Source organism: Dunckerocampus dactyliophorus, chromosome 16, assembly GCF_027744805.1.
Source record: "Dunckerocampus dactyliophorus isolate RoL2022-P2 chromosome 16, RoL_Ddac_1.1, whole genome shotgun sequence".
Taxonomy (NCBI): Eukaryota; Metazoa; Chordata; class Actinopteri; order Syngnathiformes; family Syngnathidae; genus Dunckerocampus; species Dunckerocampus dactyliophorus.
In genome coordinates this window covers 5896732-5910188 of record NC_072834.1, presented here as the reverse complement: position 1 = coordinate 5910188, position 13457 = coordinate 5896732, and the positions used below count along the sequence as shown (strand labels likewise).

At 44.5% G+C, this 13457-nt stretch overlaps 1 protein-coding gene across 5 annotated transcripts in view; it reads left to right on the top strand.

Annotated features, from left to right (window-relative positions):
• The window catches only part of dbn1 (drebrin 1), a 56081-nt gene that overhangs the window by 821 nt on the left and 41803 nt on the right, over nt 1-13457 (top strand). For 2 of the 5 annotated variants that reach the window (XM_054755519.1, XM_054755518.1), the window contains exon 1: nt 7938-8107. The exons of 2 other annotated variants lie outside the window; for them this stretch is intronic. In XM_054755519.1, the coding sequence (XP_054611494.1) occupies nt 8013-8107 (95 nt within the window). In that variant the 5' untranslated portion in view covers nt 7938-8012. Of the gene's footprint in view, nt 1-7937; nt 8108-13457 lie in introns of those variants that run through there. One more of the 5 variants, XM_054755521.1, reaches the window with a different exon arrangement.

Here is a 13457-nt window from a genome sequence, read left to right as displayed (position 1 = left end):
GTCATTATGTCCTCATAAATGCTGTCCTTTGATAAACTACACAGGCACGCTAGTTACTTTCAACACTTTTCGGCGATTTGTAATTACTTTCGCCCGTCTTCGAACGAGATGTTTTTTCGGTACGTCTTTCCTAAATGAGAGGAATCCCGGCTAAAGAACAGGCAAGCGTTAACACTGCCGATGAGGAGTGAGCTTGACACCAATAGCCAAGTAGACGACTACGTTGCAAGGTTGCCTACAGCCACAACCGTGTTTTTTGACCCGGCTCTAATGAGAGACCCCCGGGGGTCATGTGCCTTTGTAGACCACACCCCGGCGACTACAGTAGTAGGAATTTAATAGAGGCACTCACGGTTAATAATGAGCAACCGAGTCGTGCTTTTTAAGATATCTCTTTTAACAAGACGGGCGACTCTCGCTCTCGAATGTTCCGAACAACAGGTTCCATGCCGGTGACAGCACTTCGAAGTATTGCACTCCCAATTTGCCTCCTTTGCTTCCAGACGCAATTAATCATCAATCAATTCCGACGCGGTTCTCAACAATTATGATGCTGATGTGAGCACTGTTTTCTTTTTTTCCCAAATTGACCACATTCACAACATATCATGAAAGAAACTTGCACCAGCCTTGTTCGCTGCTCCTCCAGCTTCCACCCAACACGCCTATTGTTCAGTTTTGCTGGATAGAAGCCACCGCGAGCATCGGTGATTAAATCAGTGGTGACAGCGGAATCTGTGCACGTCACCCAGCTGGTGTCATCAAATCAAAAATCAATGTTCGGTGCCAGTCTATTATCTTTTAACTATCACTATTTAAGTCCCACCCCAAACATGATGGAGCCCATCGTAAATGTGCTTTGTTTCCCTTTCTGGTACTGAATGATTGGTGTTTGTGTGTGTGTGTGAGACAGAAAGTCAATTATTTATTCTTCCAATCGAACAAAGGTAAAATGGTTATTGCCAGAGGTCGTCTTTGACTTTAAGCAGCAGGATAGTTAAACTATAAACTCATTGTCCTTGAATGTGACCCGCCGGACACCTTTTTTCTAAAAACACATGGTCATGGTTTAGCTTAGTTCGGACATGCTGGACAAAGTTACATCAAATGACGTCACGTGTTTACGCTCGCGCAGTTCAGCATGTCTGAGGAGGAGGAGGACGAAGCAGAGCTTATTTAATCTTGTAACCGTCTCTGATAGGTTGCTCACTTCCTGTGTTTAACAGGCACTGTAGGTTAACGTGTTCTTATTGGTGGAAAAGAAGGATAAGAATGTCTAATAGTGGAGTTAATGTCGTTTGTAGATTTCAGTAATAAAGAATAAATAAAGGAGTAAAAATTGACGGAAAGGTTTTTTTTTTTTTTTGCTTTGGGTGTGAAACTGAAATGTACTTTTTTCTACAGCTGGTCAACATCACCAGGAAGGAAGGAACACGAGTTGTGCAATGTTTGTTTTTAGCTCAGATTACATGTTTGTTTGGACCCAATCACACATGGCAATGAAAGCCGTGTGATCCCGGTCGTCAGCCGAACACGTTTTTGGGGGGGATTTTCATCCTAGTAGTCTTGTTTTTGACAAAAAATGGGCGTGTTTTTGATCAGTCGTGATTTCCACAACGTTGTTTTGCTGTCTTCTCGTGTTCTGCCTAATCAATACTCATTAGCAACTGTGCTAGCGTCTTGTGCAATCTCTCTGGCAGTGCGGACTAACTGTTGAATTTGAAACCATGGCGATATTTACAAGATCGGTCTTAAGTGGAAATACAAGGTTAAAGCTCACTCTTGCAAGGTTTTCAGACATTCGGACTGTTTTATTGTTTTCCGCAGAATCAATACTCATTAGCAGCTGTGCTTGTTTCCTCTGCAGTCTCCCTGGCGGCGCTGACTAGCTGTGTTGAATTGTAACCACAGTGATGTTTAAGAGAGAGGGCCTTTGGAGGACCTTTTCCTCTGCATTAATAATTAAGGCAAAGGTCTGTGGTGTCTAAAATTCTAAATGCTGTAATGGCGTCCTCGGTGTGACAGTGATGCAGCAGGGGGGGCCCTCAGGCCCGGCCCCGTTTTTCACACTTGACGAGATTTGAACAAAAGCAGAGACTTCCAAACACGACTGACCCCAAACACCACACCCCACACCCCACCCCCCCCATCGCTGCCCCAGTAATGATACACTCATCAATCGAGAGAAGGCGGATCAGAGAACGCCACGGGGTTGTTTTAACTGTCGAAAGTGACTTTAATGTGCATCCTGTCGGTGGCTGGACGTCCGGCGGTTGAGGTGATGATTAAAAAGATTGAAGATCAATATGCCAGGGTGTCTCTCTGACTTTGTGCCTGGTGGAGGGATCAAGCAAAGCTGTGAGGATTAACATAGGGAAGGTCATCTTTCTATGCCGAGTTACGTGCACGTTTCCATCGAGGCAAACCTGCAAGATTCTGCTTGTGTGTCCGCTGCAGCCACATTAACAGCAATGATCGTCATCAAACCGTGCACAAGTATAATGAATACAGATGAAAGTGCGTAGGTTTTATAGGTAAACAGTGATTTCAAAAATGCTATTGTACCATTTAAAATAGAATTTATCACGTTTACCACACAAGAAGCAGAAGCGGCGGATGGTCTTGGAGTTGTTTAATAGATGTAGTCGACCTGTGGTTACCGCTCCATTTGTTTCCCTGAAGCTATAAGAGAGAAAAAAAAACCTCCTCGACGAACCACAAATGTCAAGATGCCAGTAAAGGTGACACTTTAGAAAAAGGCCGGCGAGCAAATGAAGGTGATCCCATATCAAACAATCCGCAGACAACGGGTCGAATGGAATGCGGCTGGAGGCTGGAGGCTGCTGTCTGTCATATGACCCCACCCCCACCCCCATGACCCCTGCAGCTGTGCAGGGGAGGCCATTACCTGGTGAGTCACCTCTGCCGGGTGGACAGAAGGGGGAAAGGAGCAGTAAGCGGAGCTTGACTTGTCACCTTAGCGACTCTAGTCTTGAAGGTCCCATGTTATGCCATTTTTCAGCATTGTTAAATAATCATTTCAAGTCTCTGAGGCCCCATAAAAGCATCTTGGCCAAAATCTGGCCTTGATGCTGGAATTTAGAAGTGCTTTTAGTGAGACACCATTTTGTGTGAGCTGTGTGTGCCTCTGACTGTGTGTGTGTGGCGCTATTGTGCACTTCATCCACTTTTTACACTGTATCTTTGCACTTGACCATTAATATATATGTCCATTATAGATGCCATATATCACATACAGCATTGTAACAATAAGGAGTGGGATATGAAGGAGGACACAAATATTAGCAACACTAGCAGAGCTGCGTAAGCTACAGAGCAGTCGCATTTGAACAGCAACACCATGCTAGGTTAATTTAGATGTGTCGCGAAGCCTGATCGTTTTACAAGCGCCCTCGGTTGGTGTATACACGGGGCGGGCGCAACTAGCTAGAGGTGGCTCAGAGGCAGTAGCATGTCTTGGACATTTTTCCTTCATAATGTCATGAAAACCTTCAACTTCAAAAAACGACATCACATAAGCAGGTTCAAGGGACGCATGTTACTGTTAGAACTTTGCCAGAAAGTCAGTTTTGCATAACGGGGGGACCTTTAGTTGTGAAAATGCAGAAGTTCTGTCACACAACGCTAAAACCCTCCTTCGGTTCCCTGCTCCTCTCCAGGACATCACCAGCTGCTTCTTTTTAAAACCCTGAAGTCTCTTGCTGTGCCGCTGGTACTCATGGACTAATAATGGGGTCTTAACCTCAGGTAAACATCCCAGAAACATGTGAGATTGTGTTTCAGGCACCTGAGTGTCAAACTGGGGTCAGTGTCATAATGATGAGGGATGAGGAAGGTGATGCCACACCCACGGTTGATAGCAGCAGCAGCAACAAATCACTCGCCCTCACAACTTCTGTGGCAGCAATCTAAGAGCTTTTATTCTTAAGTCTTTTGTTTCACACCTTGAACCCGGCTAACGGGTCAGATCTGTCTTCTCATCAGCTCCTCCACCTCATGAATGGTGTTCTCTTTTCTCTGAGAGTATCTGAGGCCCGACAGACCCAAGGCCGCCAGCGAACAAAAGACTGAAAGAGGCTGGAAAAGGCTGTTCGTCTTATGCCTGATGCTTCGAAGGAACACACACCGATAGTTCAGTCCCTGATTATTCTTTAATATTGGGTTACGCATGCACTGAGATGTATGGAAAGGTGGAGTACTTTTTTGTTTAATTTGGGTCTGGAATTGGAAACCAGTATGCTAGTGATGGGGGCCCCTCGTCCTGCCCGTGGCCTCGTAGGAATGGCTGCTTAAACTTACTAAAGCGCACTTGAACTATTGGGAATGTTTTTTTCCAACAGTCTTTTACTGTATTTCTGGGAGCTGGCTCAAAGATGGAGCTATATTTGGAAGTCCTCTGTTGTCCCTTCTATCCTCATCAACATCAACACAAAGCTGATGGAACTCTCGTCCAAAATAGCAAAGTACGGCAGGTTCAAAGGCTCATGACACTCACTCTGTAGAAACAACAGACGGATGGACGGGCGGGTGGACGAAACTGAGTCCCGCTGACATTGCCTGGGGCTGTCGGAAGGGGAAGGGGTGGTCATACAGAAGCCGCGACGTCATTCCCGTTTTGTTTTGGTGTGAGAGCATGTAAATGATGACAGCACTGTGAGAGGACAGCTGCTGCAGATGTTTTGGAGGATATAAGGAGATAAAAACCACATTGGTGAGGACGCTTCCAGAGTACAGCGAATAAACTGGTAGCATATATCTTGTGACTGTCTTCTTCTGACTGTACCATTGGGCAAAGCACAGGGCAGAAGGTTTTGTATTGATAGCAGCCTGTTCAGCAGGATTACCTAAAATGACCAGATTATTGGTTTTGAAGGGGTGGCCCAAGGAAGGATTTTGCAGATCCAGATATGAGATCTGCGACCTGAGTACCTGTATTCACCTGGCGACCTGCCTTTTTCAAGACTGTAAATATTTAATACCAAAAAAAGACAAGACTGGTAGAAAATGCCGGACAGATTCATCACCATTATCTTAAAATTAGCATTATAACTCCTTCTGTTTGCTAACGTGCTAACAACCTTTTGAGACACTTTGAAGTGGGTCTCCGTGTTTCTCCAGGCCACTGTTTTGCGTGAGCGACTGTAAAAAATGCTCTGATTCGCTTAGACCAGAAGTCTTTTGGCACCACCAGTTGGTTTGCATGTGTAAATCTCCAGAATATTACACGACGGTCATTTTCCACCACTGTCACTCAAACTGTCCAGCATTTTTTAGTTTCCTAATGTTGCGGGCAGCATAGAGAACCTTCTAATGCCGAACAGACCGATCTTTGTCCAAGGCTTCTTTCCCTCCAGGCGACTCTACTGTGATTTTTCTGGCCGGCATCTTTCTGATATTCAGCTTTTCGTCCCGTGAGGCACTTTCGTGTTTCTTTGTCTGAGAGACAGCGGTTCAGTCTCCAGCTGCGACTTCAAGTCTGGAGTGGAATTTATTGTCTCCGTGTGAGACGCCTCTCCAGTTAAGCTGTAAGCTGCTGTAATATCAAACCCGCGAACTTCCTGTCACATATTTTATTGTCACTGCCAGACGTGGCTCCATTGGTTCTGGGGCGAAGGTAGAGTGGCAGCGTGTGAGGTTTATGAGAAATGTAAGGTGTCTGCCTGCCTGCAGACCTTCTTCCTCAGCCCTCCCCACTCTTGTCAGTCGCTATCACCCTCTTGTCTCATTCCGAGTCAGCTCGGTGAAAGGCTTTCTGTTTCTTGGCTTCTGCTGTGGCGATGAATGACACTCAGAAATGCCGGGGAAGTTTATGACTCTCTTTTTCTTTTCATTTGCATCCAGATGCTCATTTCTTATCCATCTGTTTTCTGCTGCAATTCGTTGACACACCTCTGACAAGCCCCCGAATGAACCCATGACAACCCTCTTCTTTTGCAACCTCAAAACACTGACTTCTGCTGAGGCCATCGTATGTTTACTAGCTGGCGGACGGATCTGCGGGACATTGGGTAAGATGTCAAGTGATTTATCTGCTGCGTAGGATGGCTTCATAGCCTCGGCATAGGTGGATAATATGTGGAGTTCTCTTTTTAAAGTGAGAGGCAGCCTTTACAAATGATATTAACAGACACTGATGGTAGAAGCAGAAAACAGGAGGAGAAGAGGAAGGTATTCATATTTGGGAAATGGGGGTGGGTGCAGGCTACCGTGTAAAAAAGGGGGCTTCATTTCATCATATTTTAAAATTTGCTTTCTGGGTCAGTTGTAGTAGAGAAGCTGCAGGGCTTCAAGCTTAGTGGGGGGGAAAATGCCGTGCTTTTCCTTTTATTAGCATCGACTAGAACTAGTCTCTGGTCTCCCCCTTGTCCAGATCATTTCATGGCTTTGATAACAAAAAATGTGAGATTGTGTTATTAGTTACAGGAACAGGAATGTTTGCAGTATTGCAACGAGTGAAGCGGCGCTAATAAACGCAACACGGTGCAAAATCTGGCTTTGTTTGCTAACTAATGAAAATAGTGGTGTGCCAACCATATACGAGGACGAGGTCTATAAATTGTACTGCTTTCTCGAACCTCCATGTTTGATTACTGTGTTCACACCACACCAAAGAAACTACAGGCGTGATTGTGTCAAAGCACACAATTCCTACCGAAACATTTGCTATCGCAGCTTGGCGATATTAGTTCACATTCCAGCATTCCATACTTGGGAATGCGCCTACGATCTCCATTGCTGGTTTATCAGATTGAGTTATTACATTCCATGTGCACAGGATGACGAGGTGTAAAAAAAGAATAAAGGCGAGACAAACTTGCTTTTTCAGGTCAGTAGTAGCCAGCCCAGTAGTCAACCCAGGGATATCAACTTGAAAAGGATGGACCTCAGCATCCTAGTATCTAGTACCTATCGATGGCCGACAGCCGTGTGTTGCTGTTTACTTCCAGTACTGTTCAGTCGGCCATCTTTGCTTTGTGCCTCTTCTCTGCTTTCACTCATATATATTCATCTCTTGCTCCTCCCAAACCCCCTCCACATGTCTTAATACTGTTAAAATGTTCTGTCGGTGATTACACGCTGAATCCCGGCTCAGGGATGCACAGTTTAGACGCTGGAGACGAAGAAATATGCAGCATTCGGGCTATTTGTTACAGTCTCTATTTAGTGTACTGTAATGCCTTGAAGCATGCATGCATACACTGACAACATGATGTATTGCCAGGATAAGCTAGTTTATGATGCGCATTATGTTGCGTTTTTGCTGTCCAATAAGCCATCGGGTCTATTTTCAAACACTTCTAAACGAGCAGCTTCCTGTCTCCACTTGTATGCCAAATGAGCCTGTGAGGCTTTCCTTCAGCTGGACTTTGTAATTCCGGTGTTCATGTCAGTGTCATGTCTTTCTCCCTTCCTCCATCAATCCCATAAGCCCCCCGCCCGGCAGGCGTGTTGGCACCAAAGCAGCTGAGCGCAGCTTGACTCCTCAAACTTGGACTGTTGTCCATTAGAGTCGCTCACAGTGAGGTTCTGTCTGGCTTTGCTGGAGTCCAAACACAATATGAGGAGGCGATCTTGTCTAATTTTAACCCCGCAGTCGTGGCCCCAGCTCGATAAAGACAACTTTGCTGAGAAATCCTCCTTTGCGTACATAAGAGCCCGATTACGTTATTTGTCAGAGCTAATTAACAGTAGACGCATGCTGTTTCTGAGCATCAGTGTGGGTTGGTATGATAGCAATGTGGGGCGCAGAAGTGTCAGCTTGCCCTTCAGTTAAGCCTGTTGACAGCGAATGTGCATGATTTAGCTCACAATGATGCCTCACGATGTGCCTCTGATTTGTTTGAGCATCCATCCACCCATCCAGCTGATCCCTGCGTCTCTGCTTGGCCTCTTGGCTCTCTTTGTCTTTGCTGCAGGATTGAGATCGAAGCAGATGTAGGGGAGCGGACACTATTGGCTGCAGTCATTGATTTTCATTCTTCCAGCATTAAATGCCCCCATTATGCAAAATGTCCTTTTTAATGATACTCAGCAATACAGTCGTCTCCTCGTGTGTCGTGGTGAAATGGTTCCAGACTCTACAGCGGTAAGTGAATTTCCGCAAAGTACGATACAATAATAATTAACGTAATATTTTGTAGTTATTGCATAGAAAAGCTGTTTACAATCTTTTAACATTACTAGAGCCCTCGAGACTTGAAATAACACCCATATAGTCATAACGGACACACTTATAAAAATAAACACATTTTAAATTCAAGTTTACACATTAAAAACAATTACAGGCATACAGTATACAGTATTGTACTTAAAAAAACGTGTGGTTACACAGCAGGCCATCCAGGCTTTCATGCAAAATAGGGCAATTCATGCAACTTCAACCAATCCCCGCAAATTATGCGCGGCCTCACAACTTTGTCCAATCCCTGCAACTTCCCCGCACAATTTGGCCAATCGTCGGCATTTTCAGCAATCCAATTTTTCCCTGAGCAGCGCTCAAACTCACACGACAATCAAATGTGTCACGCGATGGCCTGCAAGCACTTTTCGAGCGTAAAACGTGCAGGGACTGCAACTTGTGGACGACAGAGCAGACAGACAGCGAACAATAAGAGAGCCTTTGATGGTGTTTGTTTTGCGAACCCTGCCCGCATTTGTGTGAATTGGTCGTGTGTGTGTAAAAATAGCAACAGATGGACAAGACTCGAGTTAACTTTGTTAAGAGATAAGATAATAATAGTAAATGTACTGACCTTAACGGGATAGTTTGGATTTTTTCACATGAAGTTGTATGACCTCCCCATCAGCAGTGTAGTGCATCAACAGTGACTTACCCCCCACATAGTTCGGGTTAGTTGGTGGGGCCACTTAGGTAAAGAGTAAAGAGAGCAATACATTTGCATCACAAAAATGCTTCCTCAAAAAATCAGACCTCACAATCGCTCGGCGTTACTTTCTTTCCCGTCGTATCACTGCGCGCTGGCGCATGTCCATTGTTGTGTATGTGTCACAGTGTTTACATGCCCGGATGAAGACCACTGCAGTTTCTCCTGCATCAATTATTATTATGTGAATAAAGCATATTTTTGGGATTTGTTGAAATCCTGTGCTTCATGGGGTCAAGGTCCAAATGGATGAATAAAACATTGATGACGTCATTGATAACATTATTGAAAAAAAATGGGCCTCAAACCATCGCAACTTTTGCTGCAACTTCATGAAAAACCCTCCACGAAATGAGGCATTTCAGGCACAAAAAAAGTCTTTCAAATTGCGTAGGTACTGTGCAACATCTCATTTTCTCCTGAAAAAATGTCAAGTGAATTGTCTCGTGAGACAGCGAATGAATTTACTACTGCATGCTTCATAGCTGCAGCGTGTTTTTCCACCTGCAGATAGTGCCATCAAACCACTTCCCATTGACGTTACCATTAAAAAAAAACAGCAGAGAAGAAGAAATATGTGAATATGTGTGATAGGAAATACTGAATTTTGAACAGGTGGGGGGGATGTACTCTATATGAAAAGATTTGTCCGCTGTTACTGCAAGTCTCCATGATGCTGATTTTTTTCCTCCCAGAGGATTGAAGAGCAAAAGAGTACGAAGCGTAACAAGGAATGCTGTTCAGGTCTCAGGTGGATGGAAAAAAAACCAAACATATATATATACATCTTCTGTAATATATATATATATATATATACATATATATATATTACACATACAAGAATGGATGAAATGGAATTCTGGTGAATGTATGTGCTGCAACACAGACACATGCACATGGATGCTCACATGAAGTGTTTGATGGTCCACATGTATTGTTTTGAGCCTTTTGAAGGTTCTGGCTGTCCCTCTGTGGTTTCAGCTGCAGGGATAAAGAAACAGAAACTGTAAGAACATTATCTATCTTCCCTCTAGCGAGTATAACAAACTGATCTTGCCGCCGCCAGATAGGACTGTAATAATGTCAAACACGGTGATCTGCAGCTGTGGCCTTTTGTGTTTGATCTGAAGATAATTGGAGGGGTGTCCCGCTGAAGCTTGCCGTGTTTGGGACGACTCGCTCCCCCCCTCCCACCCCTCTCCATTAGTCTGGCCTGTTCCTGGTATTTAACTAGGATTTGTATGGCACGCGTGTGTCTGTAGCAAAAGGATTTGGCTTTACATGTTGGGTCCCAGCAGGGGTGAAAGCTTCACCACTGAGCCCCACAAGACCAGGACTCATTGGCCCAAACTCCCCCGTCACTCCTAATATAATCTGTTAAAGTTGTCACGACACCTCAACTACTAAGCCAGACGAATTGAGGCTTATAAATAGTTTTATTATTTGTGAAATGATGAAGGACACATACAAGACTGTATTCATGCAGACTGATTTGGTGTAAGAACGCAAATAGATGTGTTGGAAGCATTATTTGGATTATGACTGACGCTTTCACTGCTTTTCAATCATCTTGTTTTCAACAATTTTAGTCTTCATGCATCACACCATGTACACTCACGCAATTGGAGCAAGTGATTTCAACAACATGCACCGTTATTTGCGTTTATGTCCAAAGTATCGCACATACAGAGTGTATATGTGGCCGTGGCTTAGTGTCAGTGGCTGAATGCTACTTTAGGACTGGTATATTAATACAAACAAAAGAACGATCCTCAGTCCTGCAGTGCAACCTCCCACCACCTGCTGTCCTGCAATTGTCTTTGCGCCACCTCAGACTTGTTTTGTTTACAAGGATCCTTCCTCCGTATCCTCCTATCTATTCTCAGCTTCATTGTCTTAGCTTCCCAACTTTGCATACGGTGGAGGACAGAACACTTTGTTTCTATGACATCGGAGGTAAATCATTTCTAGTAGCGATGATGATGCTCCTGACAGACCCAAATCTCCATTTTTAAGCCAATACCGACCGATACCACACCGTGGGGAATTTGCAGAGAGTTGTTTGTGGAAGAAACTGGGAGTTCTGCCAACAAAAACAACATAGCAGGTGTTTGGCATTAGCTTTTATGTTGATCATACGTGCCGATCACGTAAATGCAGATTTCTAGTCCTTTGCCACAGGTATGGAAATGGATGGATCTCATTTTCGCGTCTGAGTACACATGTCACAGTCAATTATCATGTGTCATTAGCTAAATGCTAACTAATGCCGACGAAGCAGCAAAGGCAGCAGAACTAGGGGAACAAAATTATTGAATAACAAGAGGTGAGAGCCAAAATGAGAGATAGCAGCTTGGCTCGCAGTTTGCTGAGTTCAGCACTCTGCCGCTTTGCAGCGAGTGTGTGCTTCGGAGGGAGGGAGGGAGGGAGGGAGGGGAGTCCACAGGGGCATTGTGGGTAGTTTCCACATAGGTTTTCTCTCTCTTCCTGGATACAAGATGCTCTCTGTGTCTCTCGATTGTTTTATCTAGGCTGTTCTTTGTCGCATGAATGTTTTTCATTTTGATCATTTGCAAGCACTCACCGTCTCTGCGTGAAACATCGACGTTATACCTTCCGGACAACGTCTGCCCATCTTTATCTCAATTTAATAGGGTGTCTCTGTTCCCGCAAGCCATGCCAAACTTGATGTCTTGTGCCTTAAGCTTCGTCGCAGTCAACAGTCTGTTTTTTCTCCGCCTGTTTGCTTGCAACAGTCAGCCCGCCGATGCTGGATGCCTCGCAGCTATTTGAGGATGATCGCGGCCCCAATGTACACAGCTTTGTTACGGACGTCCAAAGCCAGACGGGGAAAACCGCTCGCGTTCTCCTTAAATTATTCATTCATTATAAATCATTTATTTCAGTCGTGGTTAATTGATTTTCTGAGCAGAATTACAAGACTTTCAGACAAGGCGTTTACAGATACTGGCAATGTTATTTCCCTGTGTCTTCCTCCTTTCACGCTTGCCACGTCCCTCTCGGACCATCTGGATTCCAGCATAGTCTAGCCAGTCCCAACTGCCGCTCTCTCCGTATGCCTGTACACATCAGTCAACTCGCAGATGTAAGCGAAGCCCACCACAACGAGACAGCCGTGCTTTTTCCCAGGATTTTAGGTGGGATAGAGCATTACGCTATACGGACAAAAACAGTTGGGTTTGAACTCCGGAGTTCCTCTCCGAATCTAAGCTGCGTTCTGGTTCGGTACTCCTCTCCGGATCCAAAAACAAACATGCTTAAAGTAAGGACTTGATTGGGCAACTTTTGTGACACGTTGCGTGACATAACCAAATGATTCTAAATCAAATTGCCGTCAACTGGGTTGAAAGCGTAGTGTGTTTTTATATTTTCTATGAATTTTTACCAGCTTGTAGTTCACAAAAAGCTTCTAAAATATACTTTTAAAGAGCATCGTGGAGAGCAGAGCAGAGAACCAGGACTTTCAATGCATTTTCACTGAAATTTGTCATTTCTGTATGGTTTATGTTATCATTTTAACACTGTTCCACGTCTTCAGTCAGTGTAGCGTTCACTAGTGAATCGAACTGCACCAGAGTCACACGCAAGGGGACAGAGACCCTTTCAGAGGTGGGTCTCGGAGTTCAGAAGTTGCTTTCACACTTGACCAAACGCACCACAGATACTTTAAACCCAACCAAACATGACAAGTGTGAACCCGGTGAATTATCTGTCCTTCCAAAACATTTTGACCATGCCAGGTTATTTTGTTTTAACACAAATGATGGTCTAATCTCTGGGCAGTCTCACTTCCTTCTCGGCAGCAGCGATGACAAATGGCACCAAATGTCCCAACATGTCTCCATGTAAAGCAGACGGGACGTGCGACTGCGAACATCGTGACTCATTGGCTTTGTAACCCAACTTCCTTACTGTTACACCACCGTGTCAGCTGAAACCTCTCGTAGCCCTGAACACAGAACAAGAAAGGCCTAAGGATGGGGCTCATATGAGACAATATACATCAACTATTGTCAGACTTAATTGCATTTGCGTCTGCGGGATGAGTGCCGAGCGAAGCGATAACATCATTGCTGGCTAAGCCTCAGCCGTCATTCGGTCCAGATGCTGCTTGATCCTGTTGAGTTTGGAACAGAAGAAAAAAGCAACATGCTGAGTGGAAAAAACCACAGACAACCGGTTATGAAATGAATGAATGATTCTGAAGACGGATTCCTGCTCGTCATTTGCAAATGTTTGTCATTTTAATACTCTGATCTCTTCAGATTGTTGGCCCACAAACTGGTTTCCCCCAGAGAGAGAGTGAGTGTGAGAGAGAGATTAGGGCTTTTTGGCCAAGCATACAGTTTGTGTGTTACACAAAATAAGGCTATTATGTAAAGTATAAAGCTTACTCTGCGCTCCCGATCCCCCCCACACACATTCAGCACACAGATCATCAGCATTGGGGGTTTTTTTAGGTTATACCCCCATCTCCATGTGGACATTCAGCTTTAATTATGTTACAGTATCGTTTCTTCATTCTTACTA